General features: G+C 45.0%; 1 protein-coding gene and 1 pseudogene across 3 annotated transcripts in view; both read right to left on the bottom strand.

The window, feature by feature from the left end:
* Positions 1 to 10,840, bottom strand: part of COG2 (component of oligomeric golgi complex 2) — a 40,870-nt gene extending 30,030 nt beyond the window's left edge. For 2 of the 3 annotated variants that reach the window (XM_019665849.1, XM_019665850.1), the window contains exons 1-4: positions 10,615 to 10,840; positions 3,931 to 4,092; positions 2,836 to 2,901; positions 579 to 659 (exon numbers count right to left, since the gene is read on the bottom strand). In XM_019665849.1, coding sequence (XP_019521394.1) covers positions 579 to 659; positions 2,836 to 2,901; positions 3,931 to 4,092; positions 10,615 to 10,686 — 381 coding nt within the window. In that variant the 5' untranslated portion in view covers positions 10,687 to 10,840. Of the gene's footprint in view, positions 1 to 578; positions 660 to 2,835; positions 2,902 to 3,930; positions 4,093 to 7,907; positions 8,011 to 9,215; positions 9,487 to 10,614 lie in introns of those variants that run through there. The other variant, XM_019665851.1, reaches the window with a different exon arrangement.
* A 684-nt stretch (positions 10,841 to 11,524) lies between these two features.
* Positions 11,525 to 12,429, bottom strand: LOC109395070 (non-structural maintenance of chromosomes element 1 homolog pseudogene; annotated as a pseudogene).
* Between the last annotated feature and the right edge of the window lie 13,917 nt (positions 12,430 to 26,346).

Genomic DNA, 26,346 nt, shown 5'->3' with positions numbered 1-26,346 from the left:
TGCCTACTACACTGCAAAGTGCTTCACTGATGTCAGTTATTACTATTTTTTGTTCTGAAGAAAATGAGGAATTTTAATTCTGTTTCCACTCAGGTACCTCTAAAATTCTGTCTTATTTCAAATAGATAACATGACATTATATAATATGCATACATATATACATGCAAATGAGCTTTGTAAAGACAGTTTCATAGTACAAAAAAGTATGAGAAGACATAGGAGAGGGCTGTTAGCTGGCACGCAGCACAAGAAATCTAGTTTTCTTTAAAAACCTTAATGCTACCATGACTACATTAAAGCTCAAGGAGAATATACAATTTTCTTTGTCTTTTAAAAAAAAACTATTTACTTTACCAGCCCCGTCTTATTAATAGGACTTTAATCAGACCAGGAGTGAGAAGACCTGAGCCCCAGCTAGCTCTGCCCTCACCAGCCCTGCTCAGACACCAGTCCCTAAAGATAAGAGAGACCTCATGTTTCTCTCTGCAAAGGTGCCCAGCGGGAGCCAGACCACATGCACGAAGTGCCCTAGCTCCAAGGTGCTTCACGATCCATGTTTTAATAGGATGACACTTTACCTTTTTTTCCCTAATGTCCTCTTGTTTAGACATTCGTTCATCTACTGCCCGAATTCCTTCACTGACAGTTGACCTAAGACTCTTTAAAAGAATAAAGAAAATGTATTGCAGACATTGTTTGGTAACATTGTGAAATTTACACATTTAATTCAATTCCACAAAACTGAACTAAATTCATATATTTAATTCAAGTCCAGTATCTACAGGCCAATCTTTTGCAGGCACTGACAAAAATACAAAGTATCAGACACAATTGCTGTTGATTTGGGGGCAAAACGACATAGAAAGCCAAGGTTACACAGGATTAACAGCCAAAGGAATGCTAAAACATACGCATATGCAGTGACTGTCACAGATGGTCAGGGTAGAGAGAGGACAATCTGAACCAAAGTACAGGACAGTCCGGCTGACGGGATGGGACTAGAGTTCAACTCAGACATGGGTGCAGGCTGACAAGGCTGGAGGGGAGACCGCGAGAAGACAAAAGGTAGGAAATGTGACCGAGTACAACACACTCAGGGCGGAAAGGCATCCACCTGGGTGCACTGCAGGGCTCATGTCGGAGAAAAGTAGAAAGAAAAAGGGAGTGCTTCATTCGTGAGGACTCTGTTCCAACAAGGGCTTCAGACTAGGTCCTGCTCACTTCAGAGAACTGGAGAAGTTTTAAGTGCTGATATCTCATGATGTGATGTTGCTTTGGGAATACTAGAAACCAAGAAATGAGGAACAGAGTGGCCGGGAAAAGGGAGAGGCCGTCGGTCAAGGAACATGTCCGGGGTCTCGTGCACTGAGCCAAGTATGAGGCAGTTGGGAACTGGGGCCAAATGAAGGTAACGAAACAACTAGAACAAACTGGACAAACCACAGACACTCTACAGGCAAGTGAATTCATTCGTCCAGTAACCAGTATGAAACACCTATTGAGGCGGCCAGTGAGGACACGGTGATGAGCAAGACAGAAACATTTATCTCTCAGTGATCCTAGAATTCAAAGTGGACTCATGACCTAAGCTCAAAGAAGGAGGTGGGGTCTGGGCTGACGGAGAGAGAGGTGGCTGCAGACAGCCGTGGAGAAGGGAGGGCGTGTGGCAGGGCAGGACGAGAGCCTGCGTGTGACAGCGGTCCTCAAGTTCAGAGCAAATGTACCTCCACAGGCAGAGCATTTAGAGGACAGAGAGGAAGCTGACAAAGGTCGAGGCCTAGGAAACGCCACAGCTGCCGGCGGGAGACGCAGCAGGAGGCAGGACAGCCTCGCAGGGCTAGTGTGGGACCCAGGAGTGACCACAAAGACCACTCCTCTTCCATCCTGAGCTTTGGTAAAATCCAAGCAAGACAGAAACAGTCAGAAATGTCTGCCAGTTCAAGGCACAGCGCTAGACTTGTCTCATTTATGAGTTCTTTCCTGCCTGCCCCTCCTGTGGACTTCTCGGCACTGCCAGTTCTGTTAGTCTGTCCTTTTTCAGCTCTTTCCATGCATTTTGTCTTTACTTAGTTACCTATTGAGAGCCTCTCAGGTGCCAGGCACTGTCTTAGTGGCTTAGGTGCTTGGGGCCACTCAAGTGGTGTGGTCTAGTGGTGACACACACAGGAAGTGACGGTACAGTGCGCCAGGTTTAGGGGAGTCTGGAAGTCAGGGCACCTGGCACAGACTGGGGTCGGGGAGGACAGGGCAGCATGGTATCCTGCTAGAAGTGATGCCAGAGCTCCCCCCACTGCTCATTCAGGTGGAGTCCCTGTGCCCAGTGGCTTAGCGGTGGGAGTCCTAGACCCGCAGCAGAGATTTTCTCTGAGAAACCTTAAAAGGTAGTGTTCCTTAGGTAGTACATTACATTTATATTATCCTATTTATCCCCTAACATGGGCTGCTCCAGGAACCTAACCACATGTAAAATACTGCCTGAGAAACCACTCGTAAAATTTCTACAAATTTTAGAAATACAAGCCATTCCTAAGTTGGAGACCATTTACACAGGAGTGAGGTGGCATTAACAAGTTAAGTTTTGAAATAGCCTCCTTCCCCTCCCCTGACATTTTAAAGCTTTATACTATGAGAATCTATCACCTTCAAATCAAACACGTTTTTTAGGTTGTAATATCACATACAAAAAAAAGACTCATTTATGACTTTTTTGAAGGTGAGTGCTGTAATTACAGACCACTGAACAACAAACAGCCGAGTAGATATCAGGGATTCCTGGAGAAGGCAAACAAACAACATGCCTTACAGTAGTCTGTTTAATATGACTTAGGGACTTACCAGAACCTCTTCTCGTAACTGTCCCAAAGGCACGGAAAGCTGGTTGAGGGCCTTGTCCATGCCAACCTAAAAGCACAAACACATCATGACCGGGAAGAACAGTGTAGCATCAGTTTAATGATCAAAATAGCACTAGATGAGGGCTGTCCTTTCTGCAGAAATGTTGTTTTGCCATAAATACTGCTAACAGAATATGAAAAAATCTGTTGATATACATGAAACAATAAAAATCAGGGAAGTCGTATTAAATAAAAGCTTCCTTATGTACAATTTGCCTTCGCATGAAATTTTGTATGAATTTGAAAAATTTTAATGGGAGGTGAACATGTGCTAGCTGGATGGATGGGCTTTATTTCCCCTAAGCATTGTTATAAACCTTGAGAAAAATCCAAATTAAATAGAGAGGAAATAAAACTTGAGGGGTTTCTAACCCTACCGGAACATTGACCTTAGTGGTGTAGTCCCCGAAAGCAAGTGTGGCTCATGAACTGTCATGCTTCTTGACATTCCCACAGAGATAACTACTTTCTGTACAGCTTTGCACAAATAGATTTAAAAACAAAATATGAACAAAACAACATTTTTGCAAGTATTGAACCTCAAGCATTTCTAAATGACTTCTACAAACAACTGATATGCTCATTACAAACCAGTCTCACATTCTTATAAAACCAGCCACCTACAGAGCAATACTGGCCAATGGTCTTCAACCTAAGGCTGCCCAAAAGTAGATTGGACATTTCCTTAAGAAGAGTTATATTTGCTCTTGCAAATTAGTCTAAACCAGTGAAATTTCATGGAATTCACTTAGCAACTAGCATTAACAACCATTCTGATATTATCCTTTACTTTTCACTATTTCTTAATAACTAATTCAAAAAATAATCAAGCTAGACAGTCTTAAATGAGTAAAAACTAAAATAAAAAAAATGTACACCAAGGAAGTTTAGTGCTTTTATTAATTAATGAGATCAGTACTCTCTCCAGATTTTTGATGGAAAAAATCAACTGAAAGGTTACTCAAGAAACTCAGCACTTTTCCAAATAAATCTGAGTGAGAAGTGGGGGTATGGGTAACTGCGGATTCAGGCTTACCAAGTTGGTTGACAAGTTGACGAAATCGGCATAATCCTTGTTGATGAGCTCAACCATGGCGGTTTTCAGAAGCTTATAATAGAGCTCCAGGTCATCTCTCAGCTCCTCCAGCTGCACGCGCTTCCTGCACTCAGACACAAAATGATCCACATCGAAATCTTCCTGAAAACAAAACAGGAGAGCAAATATTGTTGCAACGGCATCACATTTTACACATAAAAACGAGAGGGAAGCACCACTCTGTTCATTTAAAGGCTGTATGGCTGCAGGGAAAAGTATCTCTGGGTACACATGGTGACATGGTGGGACCAGGGTGCTTGCCACTCACTTCAGAAAGGAGCCGGAAGGTCTCCCTCCCTTCTCCCCCACAAAAAGCACCCTCTCCTGTTGCCTAAATTCTACAACGGATTCTATTTTTGTTAATTACACATTTTAAATAGGCTCTTCTCAAAATAGAAATAGCTTTTCCCTTAATTTGAAAACAAATGTTCAATGTAAAACTTTCAACCAACAAAGAATTACACAATTGACTAAAAACTCACCCACACTCTGATGCACTACAGATAAGCTCTATTAATGTTTTTTCACTGTTTAGCATTGTTTCACACCCTTCCAGACTTTTTTTTGGTCTCTCTCTTTAAAATATAAATTACTTTTTAAAAAACTGAGATGTAATTGACATACAATGTAACATTAGTTTCATGAGTACAACGATTCAATATTTGTACAGATTGTGAAATGATCACAATATCATAGTTAACATCAGTAATCACACACAGCTACAAAGTATTTTTCCCCTGTGAGGAGAACTTTTAAGATTTACTCTCTTAGTAACTTTCAAATATACAACCCAAATATATATTTCAAATATATATTTCAAATATACAGTCGTTAACTGTAGTCACCATGCTGCCCATTAGATTCCCTGGACTTCTTACTATCTGCAAACTTGTACCATCTGACCCCCTCCACCCATTTCACCCATCCCCGCCCCTGCCTCTGGCAAATCCCCCAGGCACCATCATTCTTTATTCATAATCACGGGACGTATATAAGAGGGGACACAAGGTTTAAGATATGACCTCTGTCCTCAAAACATGCTCAATTTCACAGACACAAAAACTAATACAAAATAGTAAGTGCTAAACTGTGCACTAAATAAGGGTTGAAAGGCGTTAAGACATTAGTATGAACTCGTGTGTGTGTGTTGAACCATTCTTAAAGACCAGCGGACAGCAGGGATGAACAAATGCCCTTCATATTCAATAAATATGACTTAAATATCTACCACGTGGCTCAGGCTCTGCTCTAAGTACCAGGGACACAGCAATGGAAAGGAAGACAAGGTCCCTGTTCTCACGGAGCATATGTTCTGATGGGAAAATGAGAAAATAAACATGTAAACAAACAAATGTGGTAGCAGTGAATAGTGATAATTGCTAAAAAGAAAAGACAATGGGGCTCGGAGAAGGAGAGTGATGGAGGGGAGGTGCTTTAAGTCGGATGACAGGGAGGATCCGTACAGAACAGTGACATCTGGGCTGAGATCTCTGAATGACACAAGGAGCTACCTGGCCCTGGGAAGGCTGTGGGAAGCACGTTCCTGCCCGAGGGGACACCATGTGTGCAAACATGTCCCTGGACCTCCCTGTAGTCCCCACCCTCAAATCCAGTCCTGTCACCAAGGCAGGGTGACCCCCATGGCATACAACACAGTCAGTCTGGAACTTACGTCTCCCAATGCTCATTCCAAATTTTTATGTGGTTACCGAATTATTCAAGCTTCAGAATTAAAAATGTATACAGAGTTCTGTCCACCACCTACGGACAGCTGATCTTAAAAGGATTCTGTAGTAATAACACTTAAACTCTGAGGAACTTATGTTCTAATGGAGTCATCAGTTTTATACCCAACTCCTTTGCTAAATGTCACACCTGTGTTTGACGTATTTATGAAAAGGCAAAGAAAACCTATATTCTGCAAATTTATTCATCCATCTAACAAATATCTGAGTACCTAAATATGCTGCTCCAGCTGATTTCTTCTCTTTCTTGCTCCTTTCCCCCCAATTTAACACCAATCATAATCTGTGTCAATGAGTCTACCGAAAACAGCCCACCGTCTCCCTCTTGTCATATTTCCTGCACCGAATCTACGGGTCAAGAGTCCTGATCAGTACGCACAGACTTGTTAGAATTTCTGCTAAAATCGCAGGTGGCCCTTAACCTCTCCCCTGTGGGTAGGAGCTGGAGCTTTGGCGAATGGACTTGGTGCCATCTTTCGGGCTATTCTTGATATTCCGATGATCCCACTTCCCAAAGTTGCCACCTGTGGCCTCTGGAAAGCAAAGTGTTACACTGTTTTCCGAGGACTGAAGCCCTGGAGGCAGGAGACTCCCAATTAGGTGGGTGACTTTCGGGGGAGTCACGGCACCTCTGGCCTCAGTTTCCTTATCTGCAAACCAGAGAAACTGACCAGTGTGTTTTCACAGAAACATAAAATGTCAAGAGCTGCAAAGTTATTTGGGTAAGTGCCACCCCGTTACACTGAAGAGGAAATGAAGCCCAGAAGCCAGCGTTTTGCCCTAAGTCACAGGCTTGGGGCCAGCAGAACAGAAATGGGGACCCATGTCTCCAGGCCACCGCCATCTCCAGGTGACCCAGGTCTGAACAGCTGGCCATTTTCCCTTCTAATCTCTCCATGAGAATACATGCTCCTTGAGAACTGGGACATCCTGGGACGCACTTCCTGTTTCAATACTTCTGATTCATCCAATGAGAACAGGTAGGGGCCTCCATGACTTGTTTACCTTCTACTAGCTCTTTAACATACAGTCGACATTCACAGTCACCACAAGGAGGGGTCCGATTTCATTAGAGAGGTGCCTATCCAGGTGCCCACCAAGCCAGTAAGAGGCGGAGGTTCAGGGAAGGAGCTGATGAACAGAGTTCAATGGAGACAGGTCTGGCTCAGCACAGAAACAAACTGTCCACCAGTAAAAACTACCCAACGGTAGAAAGCACCGCTTTGAAGCACTTTCAAATGTTCTGGAAAGTCCTTCTTCATGACCAGGAGGACAGCCCGCCGCCTGTTTCTACATCAGTGTCGTTCTGAACAGAGCACGCTGCCTGTGTGGGGAGCATGGACTGGAAAAGGCAAGAAGGTGCAGGGCACTGGCTGAGAACCACTGTGGGCGAACAGCATGAGGACAACCTGAAGGCAGCAGGTGGAGAGAAGCACATGGAGGCCAGACGTAGCAGGAAGTGGAATCCCTCGAATGTGGTAACAGGTGGCATTTTGGAAAGGTGACGGAGAGGACTTGACTCCCAGTGCTGACTCACAGCTAGACGACAGTGGAACAGGGATTGACAGAGGTGACACTAGAGAGCTGGTTTAGAGGAGAGAAGGTGCTCACGAACTCAGTTTTGAGCATGAGTGCCACAGAGATATCCAATAAGGGATTCAAGGACAAGTTCAGTACAGGGGATTGATGCTCAGGAGACTAGGACCAGAGATATGAATCTGTGTCACCTGCCTAAAGGTGGTCACCGGAGCTGTAAAGGTTATCTTGGGAAAGGAGAGGACACATGACTGAGCCCATAACCAGCCATTTAATGGCTGCAAGGAGGGCAATGATTGTATACAAGATACAGAGAGGTAAGAAGGAAACCAAAAGGTAGTGAGAGAGCCTTTGGTCTGCTGAGATCAAGTAAGGAGGCAGGAAAAGGTCCACTCGATTAACTCTGTTGAGAACTCTTTAGTGGAATGATGGCGCCAGAAGACAGAATGGAATGTGCTTAACAGTGAAAGTTGAGAGCATTTGACTGGGCAATAACGAAAGGTGGGAGACACAAGCAGAAGAGACTAAATCAGGAGTGCAGGAAAGCCATGGGGAGAAGCACAGAGTAGGATGATAATAGCAGCATCCTGAAAAGGCAAGAAGGCATGGGCTCCAAGCCTGGGCCGAAAAGCTCACCTGAGGAGGAAGGCAAGCCCCTCCACACTAGACGAGGAGGAGAAAGAGACGGGGTTGGGATCCACAAGATGAAGGCGTTCCCCTTCGATGGCCTCCACTTTTCCTGTAAAGCAGGAGATGAGTCATGCGCTCATCTGAGACAGAAGAAGGCTATGACTTCACCAGCGCATTAAGGCAAATGGGTCTAACTTCTCTTAGCGTGCCACTTTCTCCTACTATAAATGTCTTATGTCCTATTTCATCTATTAGTTGGCTGTCAACCCTCTGAGGATTTCCATACTTTTTAAAGGTGATGAAGCTAACAGTATGCCGCCATCTCTGCCCCAAATGACCCTTCCATCTGTCACTCTTGCCTCTTGATCACCTACATCTTTCACAAACCTGTCTCGCTCCACTCTATTTCTCATTAGATCTCAAAGGACCATTGAAAGAACATTTTAAGTAGCCTCCTGAGGCCAGTCAGCTCCAATGCAACACACATGCCCGTGCAATTTCCTGCTGTAAACGTGACTAGAACCCCACAATGAAGACTGCATCAAGCACAAGCCCCTCACCAGAGTAGCACGTCCCAGTGCAACCTGCAGCTGCACCCCACCTGCCTTTCCACCTTCCCAGCCTCGCCCTGGCCACTCTTCCACACTCCAACCACTCGGTTCTAAGGGCAGTTTTTCAGCATGGACGTTTTTCCTATCACCATGCTCAAGAGCCAAAACCTTACCTTATCGAGCCTGTACCATCATGTCTAGACTGCGGGCTGGCACACAGGTGACCAATGAAAGCCTGTTAGTTAAATGAACAATTGCTACAACTGCCCTACCAGGTCCCATCATGCTTGGCAGACTAATGACACTGTTTCCAATCAACTGAGTGGATTTCAAGTAAAGTCAAGTCTCCTAACGCAAATCTGATAATCCCTAACTTTCCCACATGCATAAACCCTATCCAATTACAAAAGTGTTGAATGAGACACAAATGTAGAAATATAACCCTGACAGCAAGCTCTCCACCCATCCTGTGCCACGGAATGATAACTTATAAAATATCTCTTCGAAGGAAACACAGATTGCAATTAACCTTTATCTCCAAGCCCCACCTAGAAAGTCAATAACATTTTATGCAGAACAGCTGTTCTATTTTTCTTCAACATATGAAATGGTCACACTTATTAGCACTCCAAATTGTATGGCATACTCAGAGGTTTAAGAACCATGAAAGAATACGAAATGGCTGGCATTCCAGCCACTTCCCCAGTTTGTCCTCTCCCTACCTCTAACTTCTATTGTAGGACATATATTCTGAGATTTCTACCTTCTGAATCTGCCTTTACCAAAGGCAGCTTAGAGTGAGAAAGATGGAGGGGCTAATGAGTCGGAAAAGACACTGGAGTTGGGCTCCAAGATTCCTGAAGTCAGAACAAGGGCCCTGATCTCTTCGTGAGCCTCTTCTTCTTCCAACGCTCCTCTCCCCGTCATATATCCTTAGTTCTTCCTACCCTGACTTCAGGGTAGTGGAACAAAGGGTTTCTGGATTGGTAACTTCACCCTGTACTCTCTCAGACATTTCATTCAAGTTACACGTTTTATTAGCGGTTTAGCAGGAACATCACTGAACAAGAACAAGAACAAGAGCATGTTATTCTAGGGTCTAGATAGCCCCACACATTAAAATCAATATGGCCACACTGGAGAGGCTCCAGATGTAAATGTTTTTTTTTAAAAAAACAAAACCCCCACAGTTTTGGAGATGTGATCTGAATGCAAATACTAAAACAAGCTAGACTAATCTGGGGGAGGAGCGGGGAGGGACACATTATGACTTGAAATAATAAAAAAAGACAGACTAAGAGATTTAAATGCATTTGCTCAAAGTTTTAGGTCTCTATTGAGCTAAAACTTTTAACTTTCTAACACTGAAACCAGCTACTAAGTTGTGTCAAAAGCCTCAATCCTTAGAAATTAAACACAAATATACTTTTTGACGGTTGACACACAGACCCAAGAAATACACCAAATAGGCAAAGTTCCTCCTAGCTCTTATTCAAATCTTGGGCATTTTCAAGGCTGGACCTGATGAACCTTTATTATCAGTAAAACGTTTTCAGTTTATATTCCTATTCTGTAAGTTTATGTCCTACAGTTACCTGCACACCAACCTCCAGTTCACCTTCTAAAGAGCAAGACGACTTTAGAAAGGGAGGATGGTTTGTTTTGTTGTAATGCAGCAAAATCAGTAAGAATGTTCGAATCTTTTAAATACCTCATTCCAGAAGCTTCAGACGAACGTTAGGCAAAAACTGTCAAGTGGCCTTTTTTCTGACCCAATTCCCAGGTAGGTACGTGGGTTCAGGGATTTGTTCGTATATACTTACTGAGCTTTAGGTGCAAGACACTGGTCAACAAGCTTCTGTCAGGCAAGGGGACTGACAACCTGAATGCACTGCACGGTGAGAGGGTGGGGTAACAACAGGGACTTTTACATTCAGCTCAAAACCACTTGCCCAGAACTTTAGACCATTTAACTCAATATGCACGATTTCACAGGAGTGCTTTCTCCAGGCTGCACCTGCCAAGCCCGAGGCCAAGAGACTCACTGCGGAGCGCAGCGAGGTCCCCGCCAAGGGGACGCGCGCAGACCGAGAGGCCCCGGAGGGCAGAGGAGGGCAGACCTCCCACGGCCCGGCTCCGGGGAGCGGAGCCCCGGCGCGCACCTTCATGAATTCGTCCTTGTCGAAGCAGAGCGTGTCCGGCCCCTTGGGCAGGTTCATCCTACTTTTCTCCATCCCGCCGGCCGCCGCCTCTCAGCGCCAAGACACCAGCGAGGAAAAGAAGCAGGAGGCTGCGCCCACGGACGCGATGGCCGCAACCACGGCCAGCTTCCACCGCACAGGAGGCACCGCTTCCGCCAACATGGCAGCGCCCGCGCCGCAGCCAATGAGCGAGGGCGCCGCGGGCCGGCCTCCGCCTGCCGCCGCCAAGAGGGGTGCGCGGACCGCTGTCTCCGCTCCTCGCCGGCAGGCCGTGCTGCCCCCGTGCGGCGGAGGGCGGCACTGCAGCCTCGCGCACGCTCCTGCTGGGCAGCCCAGCTAGGCCCGCGGGGCTCCCACCCTGTCCCACCGTTCCCACTGGGAAAAATCTACTGCAGCGCTCTCCTTGGGTCTTCTCCCTAGATTGCTCCACGGAAAGAATAGCCGTGGCCGAATGTCAGCCCTTTGGTTCCCAGGCCCGTATTCCAGGGTTGGGCATATCACCTTCTCCTTCCTCTCTTCCAGGTGCGCTGCCTCCGCTGAAGCCTTTGTGGGAGATTTGGGCCTCTGCACTTAGCCTTGGCACCCACAGGTGACCATAGTATCTCCTCCCATGGGCTCAGGTCAGGGAGCTCATGGAGCTGGAGGGAAGACGGTGGTCAGCTGGGCTGCTCCCTGCTCACCTTTGGGCCCGGTTCCAGGGTGGGCAGCTGCTTGGGTCTTCCAAGTTCCTAAAGGAGTGCCTCGCTACCTGTTTAGTCAAAACACAGCAGGCAAATATATGAATATATGTGCATGCATGCATATATACATATACATATATATATATATATATATATATATATATATATATATATATATATATATGTTTGCAGTGAGTCCTCAGTGAGTTTTATTTTGACCTACTAGTAAGGCGGTGCTTCCTGAGACATGGACGCGGATGCCTATCTTCCACACGGGCTGTGGTAGCGCCAGCTAGTGCTGCCTGGACCGCGATGGCTCTTTGCTCGGCCTAGAGATGGCAGCCTCCTGGTGCTTCTCGGGGTCAAAGACTTCTGGTATCTCGTGGGGCCAGTAGTCATTACAGTTGGGACAGCGCAGCTCCGAACTCGCCTGGAAGTACTTGGCCACGCAAGGCAAGTGCATCCTGATGCCACAGGTGTCACAGCTGTGACCCTGGATGAGGAGGCTGTGGCATATGTTGCAGGTCTTCATGGCCTCAGGGTGTGTCTCCCGGAGGTACTGCTCCATCTCCAGGATGGCCCGGCTATGCAGGGTGCAGTCCCCCTCCTTCGCAATCAGCCACTTCTTTTGGAGAAACTTCTGCAGCACGCGCTCAGATTCCTTCTTCCTCATCTTCTTGCCTTTCAGTTGGTCAACCAGGTTCAAAATATTGGTGGAAGAGGCAAAGCCAGTTTCTGAGTGGATGATCAGTTCCAAAGCCTTTCTAAACAGGTCCAGTTCGTTCTCTGCAAAGCCTGAAGCCATTTTGGAAACGGGAGTCATTGCTAGATTCACCGGCGCATAAATGGGTCTCCCGTCATCTTCGGTGGCTCCTTTCTTTATCTCAATGTACAAGGATTCCAAGACACTGTTAGTGTTGTTGATGAAGTCTTCCAGCTTCTCCACCGGAGCATTGCAGTCATGGACCTTGCAGCAGTGCTTCTGCAAGCGCTTGACACCCCCCTCCTCCAGCGCGCCATGAGTCACCAGCAGCTGCAGGAATCTCCTGTGGACATCAGTCATGGTGCCTGCTCTCCTCGCCCCGCCCTGCATGGAGCAGGGACCTCCGCGGCGCCCGACAGCCGCCCGCAGGCCCGGGCCGTGGGCGAAACGCCCATGCACGCTTATTTTTAATCAAAACCAAGAATGGGCAAATTTTTGTATTTGGGGCCAGTATTAGTGCACCCCACCCCCAATTTCTCAGACTTTCTTCCTCCTCCTCGCCCAACGCATCCCAATTTTATTCCCCAGTTTTCTTTCTTTTTTCTTCCCTTGCTCTTTCTTCCCGTTGTTCCTTCTTCTAGCTGTGAATACCATGGTCAAATGATGATGCTTCATTTCTCTGTTTTTCTCCTGAGACTCTGAGAACTCAAACCACAAACTTCACTTCACACTCTTCACCCTGTAAGTCGCTTTTTTTGTGCAGCCTCGCTTCCCTAGACTGGCCTAGGCTGTTCTTCCCAATGCTTTTTCCCTGGGAAATAACATTAACCCCGAATAGCCCTCCGAAAGGAGTGGGACAGAGGAAGGCAATACCTTAAAATGAGACTCCAGCATTCAGGTTACTCCAAAGAGGCCACTTTAAAAATGTGGGTATATAGAGGCAACCCAGTCAGGACCCCCTCTCATTTTGAGAGCTGTTATTTTCTACTCTAATAAATTGTCCTCTGTTACAAACTTTACCTCTCTGGTCCGTGTCTCCATTCTTTGGTGCCCTGAGACCACGAATCCCGGCATGTACATTTACACACACACACACACACACACACACACACACACATCCCAAAACCCTGCATCATTTATTGGGGGCTCGTCCGGGATCAAAAAGAGAGGTAAATATGATCTGTGCTTTTGTGTCTGCCTTGCCCACCATGGGCCTTCATCAATATTTTGTTGTCCCTTTCTCCTATCACACAAACAATGGGCCTTCATCAGCCAGTTAAAAGTGACAAGTGTGACTGTCATTCTTCAAGACTCGAAGGACAGGCTTAGCAGAAGGGCTCTGGTTAATCCCCTCCGACTCCGATCGATTGGAAGAATGTTGAGGGAGATGGCCTAAGTGGGCATGTGCTAACATTCTAAATAAGCTTACTTTTAAAATCATGTTATCTCTACTACAAAAAAAAAATAAATAAATAAAATAAAAATGTGTGTATGGAATCTGAAACAATATACTCCCTAGCGCTGGGCTGTCAAGCCTTGAAGAGAATACTCCTTGTGGGTGACTAGTGAAGGTGATGGGTAGGATGCGAGCTGGAATCTACCTGAGAATCAAAATAAATTACAGAGGAGCAATTATGAAGAGTGCATCCTATGTCTGTGGTATGTTTGTATGGGAATTAAAGCCTTGTTATTTGTATTCTGTTTGTTTACTCTTTTATGGAAATTATCAAGCATACATAAAAGTCTGCAAAGCACAAGGATTATCCCCCATGGACTCATCATCCCACTTCAACAACAGTCATCCACATTTTGCTGTACCTGTGTCATCTGTCCTTTTCCTATCACCACACTTCTACCTCCTTTTATTTGGCTGGTATATATTTTAAAGCAAATCCCAAACATCACATCATCTCCTGCTCCCCAGATACCTCGGTTTGCACATCACAGAAGAAGAAGAAAAAAGACGTTTCTTTACATACCCGCAATGCCATCATCACACCTAACAAAATCCACAGTTCTAATAACCAATCCACATTGGCTCTGAGAGGCATGGCTTGTAGCCCAAGGCCCCACTGTTAACAAGTGACAAGTGCAAACCCAGATGGCACAAACTTCAAAGCCCATGCTCTGAATGAAGGCATCAGGAGAGGGGTGAGGATGTTGGGAGACCAAACAAAGATGCCTGGGGAGCCCTGCCTTCTCTAGAAGTCAAGGTGAGCTAGAATTTGAACGCTTGTCTTCCTTCATTATAATTCCCTTATGAAATTGTTTCCAGACCATTCGTAAAGAAACACTTAAATTTGTACAGCCTGGTGTGCTAATCTTGGGGATGCTGAAGGGGTTAGGTGACAAGAGAAAGAGTGTCCCTGCTGCCTACTCTCCTCCCAAGAGTCAGCAGGCAGCAGCCAAGACCCCAGAGAGTGGGCTGCCACTTGGAGCTATAGGCTGTGGCAGGGGTGTAGCCCACCAGCCCAGGAGCAGCAGGAAAGACCCCTAATACTGGAGGAGCAGCCTGGAGAGGACAAAGGTAAGAGGGAGAGTACACCTAAGCCTTCCCAAGCGTCCACTCGGAACTGATGCTCGATTGGTCCACACCAACAGCCGTGTGAAGGTTGGTGAGCAGCCTCTGTCCAGCGCCTGCTGCGTGTCCCCCTGCTGCCCTGATCCCTCCTCACAATCTCCACTGTGGCCTCAGGACCCAACCATTAGAGGGTTAGTGCCTGGCTCAGCAGGGGTCCTCCGGCCAGCTTCTGTTTGTGCTGTTAAATATTTATGTACTGTTATATATTAAAATATCATCTTGGGTAATAATACCTATTTCTTAGGAAATAAGAGCTGGAAGATTAAATTAAAAAGTAAATATGGAGTTCTTATTTAGTGCAAGACAGTAAGTCATCACCATATCTTGATTGTCTTCCCATGTTCTCTGATCTGTATGTTTCTTACGAATGAGACTTTAAGGTGAAACATTTTTCTATCTTCAAGTCTCTCTTACGCATATATTCCTTAACTTCACCCTTTCTTGCCTTCATTTCATTATAAAGCATGTGCCTGCTACTTCATTTCTAGGTAAATATTAATCTCTCTTTAACTTTGACTCTCTGGAAAATTCTTAGTTCCTTATTTTTAGTGGCGTTAAGACAGGTCCCCATTTTTGCTTCCCATTCTTCCCTATTTATAGTTTTCACATTTTGGGCAGATTTCCTACAGAATGCTCAAAAATTGCTGAGAGAAATATTGTGCTCAGGAAGTTCACACAAGCATTTTCTCCAGACATCATCAATAGGTTCTTCGTCTGACCCCCTTCTGTACTATTGTACTAAAGCAGCCGAATCTCCTGACAGCAATCAGAATTGTCCCCATTCACCACCACGGGACAGGAGGGTTTCCGTTTTTAAATGGACCATGTGCTTGAACAGAAGGCTGTGTATATAAGCTTATGGTCCTTCATCCTGAGAAGAAGGCAAGCATGGGGGGAGGGCAAGCACCAGGATAAGGCCTCTCTTCCAGCTCACAGTGAGCCGACAGGGCTATTTTAACATCGTCAGTATTTTATTTATAGCCTGCTTCATTCCAGAGTGGATTTGAGGTGGTTTGGTTTGATTCTTAAGTATTTCCCATTCCACCTAGAAGGCAAATTAATCCTCAGGGATCCCAAATTCTGCCTCATGTCCCTAATCAATTAGACCTTGAATTCAGTGTGGTAGTACATATGTATTTTCTAACAAACCCAATGAGTAAAAATGGTAGGGCTATTCTTTATTTTTAGCCTTATGGGGAAAATTGGGAAAGACTTTGAAATGAATCTAAAAGATTACAGCATCCTCAAGGGAAAAATAGGTATTGTCTTGCATCCTTCTGATTCTGTGGGGTATTTTGTGCCTTTCTTGTCTTTGAGCTATTTTACAATTCTGTAAATGGTAGATAATTAACATCAATGCAAATGATTCTTGTCTATAGACATGCAAATACATTTGTCTGCAATTTTGTGTACAACTGACCCCCTCTTTCCTTTGGAAGAAGCCAGTTGTACATCTATTTACATTCTATTTGCATATCTATTTGCATCTATAAAAGCAAATTCATTTGTGCATTACTGATCACATATTGTGCCTGCTCTTTGGATTCTCCCTTGAAGTGGTGATAACATCTTCCTGGTTCCATTATTAATTAATAAATTAAATAACATCTTTTGTTGTTGCACGAAGTCATGATTTTACCATGTTTAAAAAATTACCCGCCAGCAACACTTCAAATAACAAACTACGCTTAGACTCTAGTGAATGAAAGTGCAGAGACATCAAGTCAGAGCGAATTTTAGAATTACCTTCAGTGTGGCCAGCACTATGCCAGAGGCCGAGAAGGAATGAGCTGGAGACCTGGCACCTGGCCTGAGGAGCCGTAATCCGCTCAGACATTGTCATGCATGACACACGTGTGTGACGCTTTCCCGTCAGTGTTTCTCAGGCTTCACTAACCTCACTCTTCCATGCTGCCGTCTCCTGTAGTGGTCTCTACGATGCCCTTGCTTTCAGCTCCCATCCACCAGCTAACACCTCTCCCACTGTATCTCCCATCTGCTTCCGTCCTCCCCACCATGTAACCAACCACTTGCTTGTACTATTTTAGTTTGGTGGCCCCCCAAACTCAGCATGTCCAGAACGATTCATCGTCTTTTTTGAAAGACCTGCTTATTCTCCTTCATTTTGCACCAAATGCCAGTTGCACAGTCCAGAAACCCAGGAATCAATCACAACTGAGCCAACCTGTCACACTTTAAAAACACTCAACCCCAAACCTGAAATGGATACTCAGCACGAACTGCAAATTCCCTGTCTCTCCAATGGGTTTGCCATCCTTCTGATGGAAATGAGCATTTTACACCTTCAAGACTTGTCTCAACACCTCACCTCTTCCCAACAACATCCCCTCACTCTCAGTTCATGCCCTGATGTCACTCTTTGAGAAAATAAAAGAAAATTATGCAGGAATTCCCCCAACTTCCCACCATCAAATCAAATCTGTAACTGCATCTTTATCTACTTTTTAACTCAGTTTCAAAATTATTTATTCAACAAATATTTATTAAGCACTTCTTATTTATCATAAATGGATGCTAGATTTTGTCGAATGCTTTTTCTGTATCTATTGATATGACCATATAATTTTTACTTTTCTTTTCTTTTTTTGTGTTAAAGCACTGAAAAAGTAGTTTATTTGAAAAGATAATACATTTCAAAGAGTATAAGTAGGCCCGAGCAGTAGAGAATAGCTCAAGGGCCCATTATTAGAAGAGAAATTACATTCCAACGAGTTTGGGGCAGGCCATGCGCAAAGGCGAGGCTCAAAGGGCTGAAAAGGAGTCAAGAGAGCAGGGCGTCCAAAAAGGGAAAAAGGGAAAAAGGCCTACTTTTCATTTTTTATGTGATGTATCATGTTAATTGATTTGTGGATATTGAACCTACCTTGCATCCCAGGAATAAATCCCTCTTGATTGTGGTATATGATCTTTTTAATGTACTGCTGAATTTGGTTTGCTAATATTTTGTTGAAGGTTTTTGCAACTATGTTCATCAGAGATATCGGCCTGTAATTTTCTTTTTTCATAATGCCTTTCTCTGGTTTAAGAATCAGAGTAATGGTGGCTGCCTAAAAGGAACTTGAGAGCTTTCCCTCCTCTTGAGTTTTTTGAAATAGTTTGAGAAAGATAGGTGCTAATTTTTTAAATGTTTGGTAAAATTCAACTATGAAGCCATCCTGTCCAGGACTTTCATTTGTTGGGAGTTTTATTGTTATTATTATTATTATTATTATTATTATTATGATTGATTCAGTTTCATTTGTATTAATCAGTCTGTGCAGATTTTCTGTTTCTTCTTGATTCAGCTTTGAAAGATTGTATGTTTCTAGGAATTTATCCATTTCTTCCAGATTGTCCAATTTGTTGGCTTATAATTGTTTGTAGTATTTTCTTACAATTCTTTGTATTTCTGTGGTACCAGTTGTCATTTCTCCTCTTTCATTTCTGATTTTATTTATTTGGGTCCTCTACCTTTTTTTCTTGATAAGTCTGGTTAAAGGTTTATCAATTTTGTTTATCTTTTCGAAGAACCAGCTCTTGGTTTCACTGACCTTTAGTATTGTTTTTTAAGACTCTACTCCATTTATTTCCACTCTGATCTTTATTATTTTCTTCCTTCTACTCATTTTGGGCTTTGTTTACCATTTTGGGTTTGTTGTTGTTGTTGTTGTTCTGTATAGTTCCTTTACGTGTAAGGTTAGATTGTTTATTTGAGATTTTTGTTTGTTTGTTTCTTGAGGTAGGCCCGTATTGCTATGAATTTCCCTCTTAGGACTGCTTCATTGTGTCTCATAAATTTTGGGTCATTGTGTCTTCATTTTCATTTGTCTTAAGGTGTCTTATGATTTCTTTCTTAATCTTGTTGTTGACCCATTCATTATTTAGTGGCATGTATTTAGGGTTTATGTGTTTGTGTGGGTAGAGTAGTTTTGGTTATAGGTCCTTACTTTTCATCACTTTGAATATTTCCTGCCAATCCCTTCTGCCCTGCAAAGTTTCTGTTGAGAACTCAGCTGACAATCTTATGGGAGCTCCCCGTAAGTACCTAGTTGCCTTTCTCTTGCTGCTTTTAGGATTCTCTCTTTGTCTTTACATTTTGGCATTTTAATTATAACATGTTTTGGCATGGGTCTTTTTGAGTTCATCTTGTTTTGGATTCTCTGTGTTTTCTGGACTTGTATGTCTATTTCTCTCATCAGGTTAGGGAATTTTTTTGTCATTATTTCTTCAAATAGGTTCTCAATCCCTTGCTCTTTCTCTTCTCCTTCTGGTGACACTATGATGCGAATGTTGTTATGCTTGATATTGTCCCAGAAGTCTCTTAAACTATCCTCTAATTTTTTGTATTCTTTAATTCTTTTCACTATTCTGATTGGGTGTTTTCTGCTACCTTGTCTTCCAAATTGCAGATTCATCTAGTCTGCTAGTGATTCCTTCTAGTGAATTCTTCATTTCAGTTATTATAATCTTCATTTCTGACTGGTTCTTTTTTTTTTTAAAGATTTTATTGGGGAATTGGGGAGGGGAACAACATTGGGGAATCAGGGAAGGGGAACAGACAAGTTGCTGTCCTTTTGTTCTTCAGTCTAGTTGTGGAGATCGTCTCTTCACTGGCCCGTGTTGGTATTATCATTGCGCTCTTCCCGGGTGAGGCAAATAGGTCGCCGGTCTCTGGACGGCTGCTCATGGTAGCTCTTGGCAGCTCACGCTGGCTGTCGGCCGCTCACGGTAGCTTACAGCAGCCCCCATCACCAGCAACTCACAGCAGCCCAGCTCCAGGTCAAGCTGTTGTTCAACATATTAGCTGTAGAGGGCGCAGCGTCACTGGCCCTTATTTGGGATTCAAAATGGGGCCCTGCTGCTCAGAGCTGGCATCCCAAGCCAAATCTTAACCAACGCACCACTTGGCCAGCCCTCTGACTGGTTCATTTTATGGTATCTATGTCCTTTTTTATGCTTGCTATCTCTTTGTTGAAGTTCTCACTAAGTTTCTTGAGCATCCTTATAACCATTGTTTTGAAATTTGTATCTGGTAGGTTACTTGCTTCCATTTCATTTAGTTTGTTTCTGGAGTGTTCTCATGTTGTTTCATTTGGGACATATTTCTTTGTTTCCTCATTTTGGCTGCCTCCCTGCGTTTGTTTCTATGTATTAGGTAGATCTGCTATGTCTCCCAGTCTTGCAAGGTGGTCTTATGTACTGGTGTCCTGTGAGGCTCAGTTGTACAGCCTCCCTGGTCACCTGCATTAGGTGTTCCAGGAGTGTCCCTTTTGTGGGTTGTGTGTGCCCTCCTGTTAGATTTGAGCCTTAATTGCTATTGGAACATCAGTGGGTGGGATTGGCTGTGGGCTTTGGCCTTATACACAGTTTACAGGCTGCTGTGAGGGAGGCTTACCATGTGAAGCAGGATTTGCTCTAGTGGGCTCTTGGTGTTTGTTGAGACTGCCCTTTGGGTATGCTACTTGTGGGGCTAATTCGGCAGCGCTCTACTATGGTCTGAAGCCAACCTCCAAATATTGGTTCTGGGGCCTCTTTGGATGGGCTCCAGTGCAGACCCAGGTCACCCACTGCTTGTGACTGGGGACTATGTGGTAAGTGCTATAAAGTGATCCCTGGTTGTTTGCTGCCTGTGCTAACCCTAGAGGTGCATGGGAGAAGCCATGCTGCAAACCAAGGATGTCTGCCACAAGTAAGAGTCCTGGGGGGTAGCTCCACAAAATGCCAGGACACCCCGAGGCCTGCCACCTGCTAGCTCTCTAAGGTTCAATCACTGATAAAGCCTCATATGGTAAGGAAGTTGGGTGAAACCGGGTCTCAGGGAGTCACTAGAGTAGGAAGAGTTGTGGTCACCAGGTTAGTGTAAATTCTGTTTTGGTGCCAGTACTGAGCCTGAAGCTACTCAACAAAAGTCTCAGAGAACACCGAAGCCAGTTGCCACCCACCTGGGGTCTGTTGGACTCTGATAGTTTTCCACGAAACAGTGCAATGTGGGCAGGGATGGCTGCTCTTGTAGAAAATGCCTCCCATGTTGGGGAAGTTGGGTGGGTTGGGGTCCCAATGAGTCAGCAGGGTGGAGCTGCCAAGCTCACCAGATCAATCAGATTCAGATTTGGCTGTAAGCATATGGGTAGTGCTCAGACTCAACACAAGAAAGATGGTGCCAGCCTGCCAGCTACACAGGAGCAGGACCCCACACAGGGAAAATGCTGAATCATCCAGAAGCCACACAACTCAATCTGTCCCCCATAAGTCTCTGGCACCTCCGAGTTACTGTCCCTCCACTGGAGCCGAAGGTGAAGGTTTGCGAGTGAGTGAGTCTGTTCACGGTCCCTTTAAGAGGACATCTGGGTTTCTCCCAACCTTCCCTCCCATCTGGATGGCCAGAATCTCCTATGTTTTTCACAGTCAGATGTGTGGGGTGTCTTCTCTATAACAATACTCTGGGCTGGGGAGCCTGGTGTGGGGCTGGGATCTGGGGGGAACCTCCACGGCTGATATATCCCTCCCCATCTCAACTGCCATACATGGGTGTAGGGCCAGCCTGTTTCACGTCTCCCCCCTTCTTGCTGTCTCCACATGGCTTCTTCTTTATATTTTGTTATAGGATTTGTGTTCAGCTAGACTTCAGATGGTTCTCCAGGTTGATTGTTCTATAATTTAGTTGTAATTTTAATGTGGTCACAGGAGGAGGCAAGCAGTGTTCATCTACTCTTCCAACTTGGATCTACCTGTATGTATATTTTCCACATTTTTTAAAGGAAAGAAAAAAAGAGGGTAGGTCTTATTAAGCACAGTTACCCCCGAACAGGCCTGCAGTGCCTGCCTGAAGGTTTAAAGATCTCTGAGAACAGGGAGGCCTGTGGTCAGCAGTTAAGGACTTGTCAAGACTAGCTGAAACCAGTTGAAACTAAGATGACTGTCTAAATGACATCCAACAGATTTTAAAGCTCATTATAATATGACCTGCATGATTAATAGCACACCTACCAGGGTCCTGACACTTGACAATCACCATGACAATGGCCAGAAGAGACCATAAATGAACAAAAAGAGGGTGGAACCCTGATCCAGAGAAAGCTGGTGTCCCTTTCCTCAAAATAACCCATGAATATTCCTCCTACCTTTTTTACCCCTTCACCTCTACTCTCCTATTTAAGCTTTGTCTGGACTGCTCAGGGACGAGAAGTTGATCTGAAAGCTCTGCTCCCACTTCTCCATTCTCTGGCCAGAGAATAAAAGCTTGCTCTCTTGTTCTTTGGTATTTTAACTGGCTTTGCAGTACCAAATGGGAAAAGAACCCCTCTTGGGGTCCTCAAAAAGGTGACTTTTGCCCCTTGGTACCAACAGGGCTTTGTTTTCCTGAAGAGGGAATGTGGAGGCCTTTCCCAGCGTGGTCCTTAAGCTGTTCTCCACAGTGCCAAGCAAGCAGTAGTCAGTTAGCCTGCCTGAGGCACTACAGGTATCATTCTAGCCCAGAGGCATGGCTCCAGTGGACTGTGGCCAGGGACTCGGGGCCTCCCTCGAGCTCTACGCTGGAAGGCTGGCGACCCCCAGGAAAGCTTTGTGACCACCAGCAGGAGCAGATGTCACTCTCGGCCTTGAGCTCTTGCTGTCTCCTGACAGCAGCAGCAGTAGCAGGTGGGAGGTGACGAGAAGGGCGGATCCCAGAGACCAGCGTAGGCACACTGCGGTCCTTAGGACCATCTAGACCAGAGAACAAAGCAAGAAAGACTGAATTTGCTGTGTCTGGGCAGATGGTATTCAGAGTCCTTATTATTTGAATGGTGATAGATTTATGACCTGGTTTTGCACAAATGGGAAGCCAGGGGGGCTGGTTAGCTATCAAAGGTAAGAGCAGGCAGCAGGCAGACACTGTGTCAGAAGAATTTTCCTGAAGGATTTTCTTGTTACAGTAACTAGTTTTTATTGGCTCAAGCGTGTATGTGACAGCTCTTGTCTCAGGATGAAGGAAGGGTCCTGCTCAGCCTCCTACGGAAGTTGCATTATGCCATTGCTGCATTTGATGAAATGGAGTCCAGGGCTCAGGTTCTCTGAATCCCAGTTGAGGCTGGTTCTTTATTCTTTCTAATTTAGTTCACCACCTGTGGTCTTCCTCAAAGCAGCAATATCACTGTTGGGAGGAAAGCTTTTCCTCTACCAATTTAGATCCAGGTGGTGGTGGTGGAGGTGGGGACTGTGAATTCACTGACAGATGAACAGGAGAAGAGATAAAGTTTCATCTTGTGCACACAGGAGCACTCAGTAATGAGTGACTCACTGACCGGCTAGGAGTAAGGGCTTATATGTTAGCTTAGTAAGGAAGAGGGAGCAGGGAGACAGGGCCTCAGTGGGAGCAAATAGACTTCTAGAGGGAAGGCATGGCAGTTTCAATCAAGTTTCTCATCCCGGTGTTAACAGCCAGTCTCCTTGGATGGAAGGGGCTCTGATGGCAGCTTCATTCTGGGAAGGTTCTGTCTTGAGTCAGACACAGGAGACTGAGAAATCTTCTGCATCTGCTGTGTTTCAAATGTCTTCAGTTTAAAGTCATCTTTAGAACATTCGGCTAGGTCCGAGTAGGTCCCTTCACTGTAATGACTCCTATTATGTTCAAGAGCCATTCTAAGATTCGTGTCTTGGTAACCACACTGTAAAGAAAAATCTCCGCTGTTCTCTGTGTACTCACAGAATTCTCTGCTCTCAATAATCTGTTAACACTCAGGACACTTAATTGTGGTTGCCACATGTGTGGGTATGCTACAGTTTCACTCAATCCCAATGTTGTCTACCTGCAGTTAGCTCAGTTGACAGGCTGTCCCCACTTCAGATGTCAGTTGCAAGTCTCAGGTTGTCACTTGTACTTCTTACTGACTTGTACAGTTGGGAGTTTCCACAACTCTTTCTTCAGGCTTAATAATTTGCTGTCAGGGCTCACAGAACTCAGAAAAACCCTTACTGACTACCCCTGGTTTATGATAAAGTATACAATAAAAGGTACAAATGAACAGCCACATAGGAAGAGGTCCAGAAGGGTCTGAGCACAGGAGCTTCTGTGCCCTTGGAATCTGGGGTGCACATCCTCCCAATGTGTGCAGACATTCACCAACCAGGAAGCTTATCCAGTCTCATTGCTCAAGAGTTTGTGGAGCTCAGTCTCCAGTTCCCCTGAATGTCCTCCCTGGTAGGTGGATATGTTGGACTGAAAGTTCCATCCCTCTACTCACTTGGTCTTTCTGGTGACCAGTCCCATCCTGAAGCTCTCAAGGGACCCCACTCGAAGTCACTACATTAGCATAAACTCAGGTATGCTCAAAAGGAGCTCCTTATCAATAACCGCACACTCCTATCTCAGGAAATCTCAAGAGTTTTAGGATCCTGTGCCAGGAACTGGGCACTAAGACAAAATATATTTCTTATACCACACACACAAAAATTTAAATAGGTAGAGTAATACCTATACTGAGTAATAATTGCACTAAGCATACTGCCCTCAAAGTTCATCCATGTTGTTGCAAATGACAAGATTTCATTCCTTTTTTACGGTGAGTAATATTCCATTGTATACATGTACCACCTCTTCTTTATCCATTCATCCATTGACAGACACTTAGGTTGTTTCCATGTCTTGGCCACTATGAATAACACTGCAATGAACGTGGAGGTGCAGGTACCTCTGAGACTGATTTCATTTCCTTCATATTTATACACTAGAAGTGGGATTGCTGGACTATATGGTGGTTCTATTTTTTATTTTTGGGGGCACCCCCATACTGTTTTCCATAGTGGCTACACCAATTTATGATCCCCTCCAATAGTGCCTGAGGGTTCCCTTTTCTCCACGTCCTCACCAACACTTGTTATCGTTTGTCTTTTGATGATAGTTGTGCTGACAGGTGTGAGGTGACATCTCACTGTGGCTTTCCTGATGACTAGTGATGCTGATGTACCTGCTGGTCATTGGTATGTCTTCTTTGGAAAAATGTCTATTCAGATCATCTGTCTATTTTTTAATCAGAGTTTGCTTTTTTGCTATTGAGTTGTATGAGTCCTTTATATATTTTGGATTTTAGAAAGATTCTGGCTTAATAAAGGGCTATTGTTTTAGGTTGGAAGATGATGAATTTTAGGTTAAAACTGCTAGAGCATGTGTAAGGGCTAACGGTAAGGAACAGGTGGAGAAGATAAGAGTGAAGGTATAGGAAGGAACCGGATTTGCTGATGGGATAAAATCATGGAGGAGATAGTAAGGGATACTTCTAGTCATCTAGTTCTGTGTAACAAGGCGCCCCAAGCTTTAGTGGATCAAAATGAAGATTTTTTTTCTTCCAGGAATCTTCAATTTGTGCTCAATTTAGTGGGGACAGTTTGTCTCTGCTCCACTCAGCACTAGCTGGGGTGGCTCGGAGGCCGGGGGCTGGGACCATCTGAAGGCTGACTCACTGGCGCGCTCACTCACTTGTGTGTCTGGCGGTTAATGCTGGCTGTCAGCTGGGACCTCAGCTGGGGCTGGGCTGAAACATCTCCACCTTTCCCCATGGCTTTGACTTTTTCACAGTGTGGCGGCTGGATTCCAAGGGCAAGGGCCCAAAGAGGTAGATGGAAGCATATCACCTTCTGTGACTTAGGCTTGCCAATCAGGTAGCTTCACTTCACTGCAGTCACAGGCCTACCCGATTCAGGGGAGGGACAACGGACCCAGAGTGTCAACATCTCATTTTAAGCAGAACATGTGGCATGGGGTTACATTGGTGCAGTCATCTTTGGAAAACAGAATCTGCCCAGATGAGCTCTGCTCAACTTGCTATAATATTTGTAGGTTCAGGATGTTTGTGAACTGGCGGTTCACCTCTTACACAGGCTCTAACGTGTGAGAGAGAGCTGACGGGTAAAGTATAAGCACCCGTTCGTGAGGCATAAGAACACACCTCACAGGAGGTGTGTGGGACACAATAGGGTGACTGGCCAGATGGAGGGAGGAACACCACCACTTCTGGCTTATCCTCGAGCCCAAATCTGCATTCTAGAGAACTACTGGGGAGTAATGCCCAATTTGCAGAGGGTGACTAGACAAAATCATCAGAGCCTCTCGCAAGGAATTTGAAAAGAATTGTTGTAGTTACTACCAGCAGTTAGAATGGGGAGAAGCTGAAAGGCACAGAGACAGGGCATCCAACTGAAGCCACAAGGCAGCAGCAGCTGAGTAAGCAAGCCATGAGGTAGAATTATGGAACAGAGAGAGAGAGGGTAATTCAGAGTGGCAGGAGCAGAGGAAGAAGTGACAACATGACCAAATCAGAGCCATGAGGGAGCCTTAGAGCCAGACAATGTCTACCGCTGAGGCTGGCCCCCAGATAACTCAGCCCAGGAGCCACCTCTCCTGCTGAGAGCCCGCCTGAGTGGCAGCCAACACTGAAAGCTGCTTCCCAATGCGTCCAGTTCTTTCTACACTAAGCCCTGATCTCCTGAGATAACAGCAGACTTTCTTGACATGAGAGAGCCTGCCTGGGGCAGAACCCCAAAAGTAATTTTAGGGAACTTATTAGGTTGCCAAAGATATACCTGTCTCCTGCTCCCCAATCATCAGTACACAGCCACAAAGTGAAATTAGTACAATTTGGTCAAAAACCAAAAAAGAATTGCCTAGAAAAGTGGTAGTTGGTTTGCTCCGTGTATTCAGTGCCTAATGTTTGTAGAATGATGCTGTGGTAAGGACATTGGTTTAGGGAATCCTA

The sequence above is a fragment of the Hipposideros armiger genome, unplaced genomic scaffold, assembly GCF_001890085.2.
Source record: "Hipposideros armiger isolate ML-2016 unplaced genomic scaffold, ASM189008v1 scaffold_454, whole genome shotgun sequence".
NCBI classification, from domain to species: Eukaryota; Metazoa; Chordata; class Mammalia; order Chiroptera; family Hipposideridae; genus Hipposideros; species Hipposideros armiger.
This window is presented reverse-complemented; position numbering and strand designations above follow the sequence as displayed.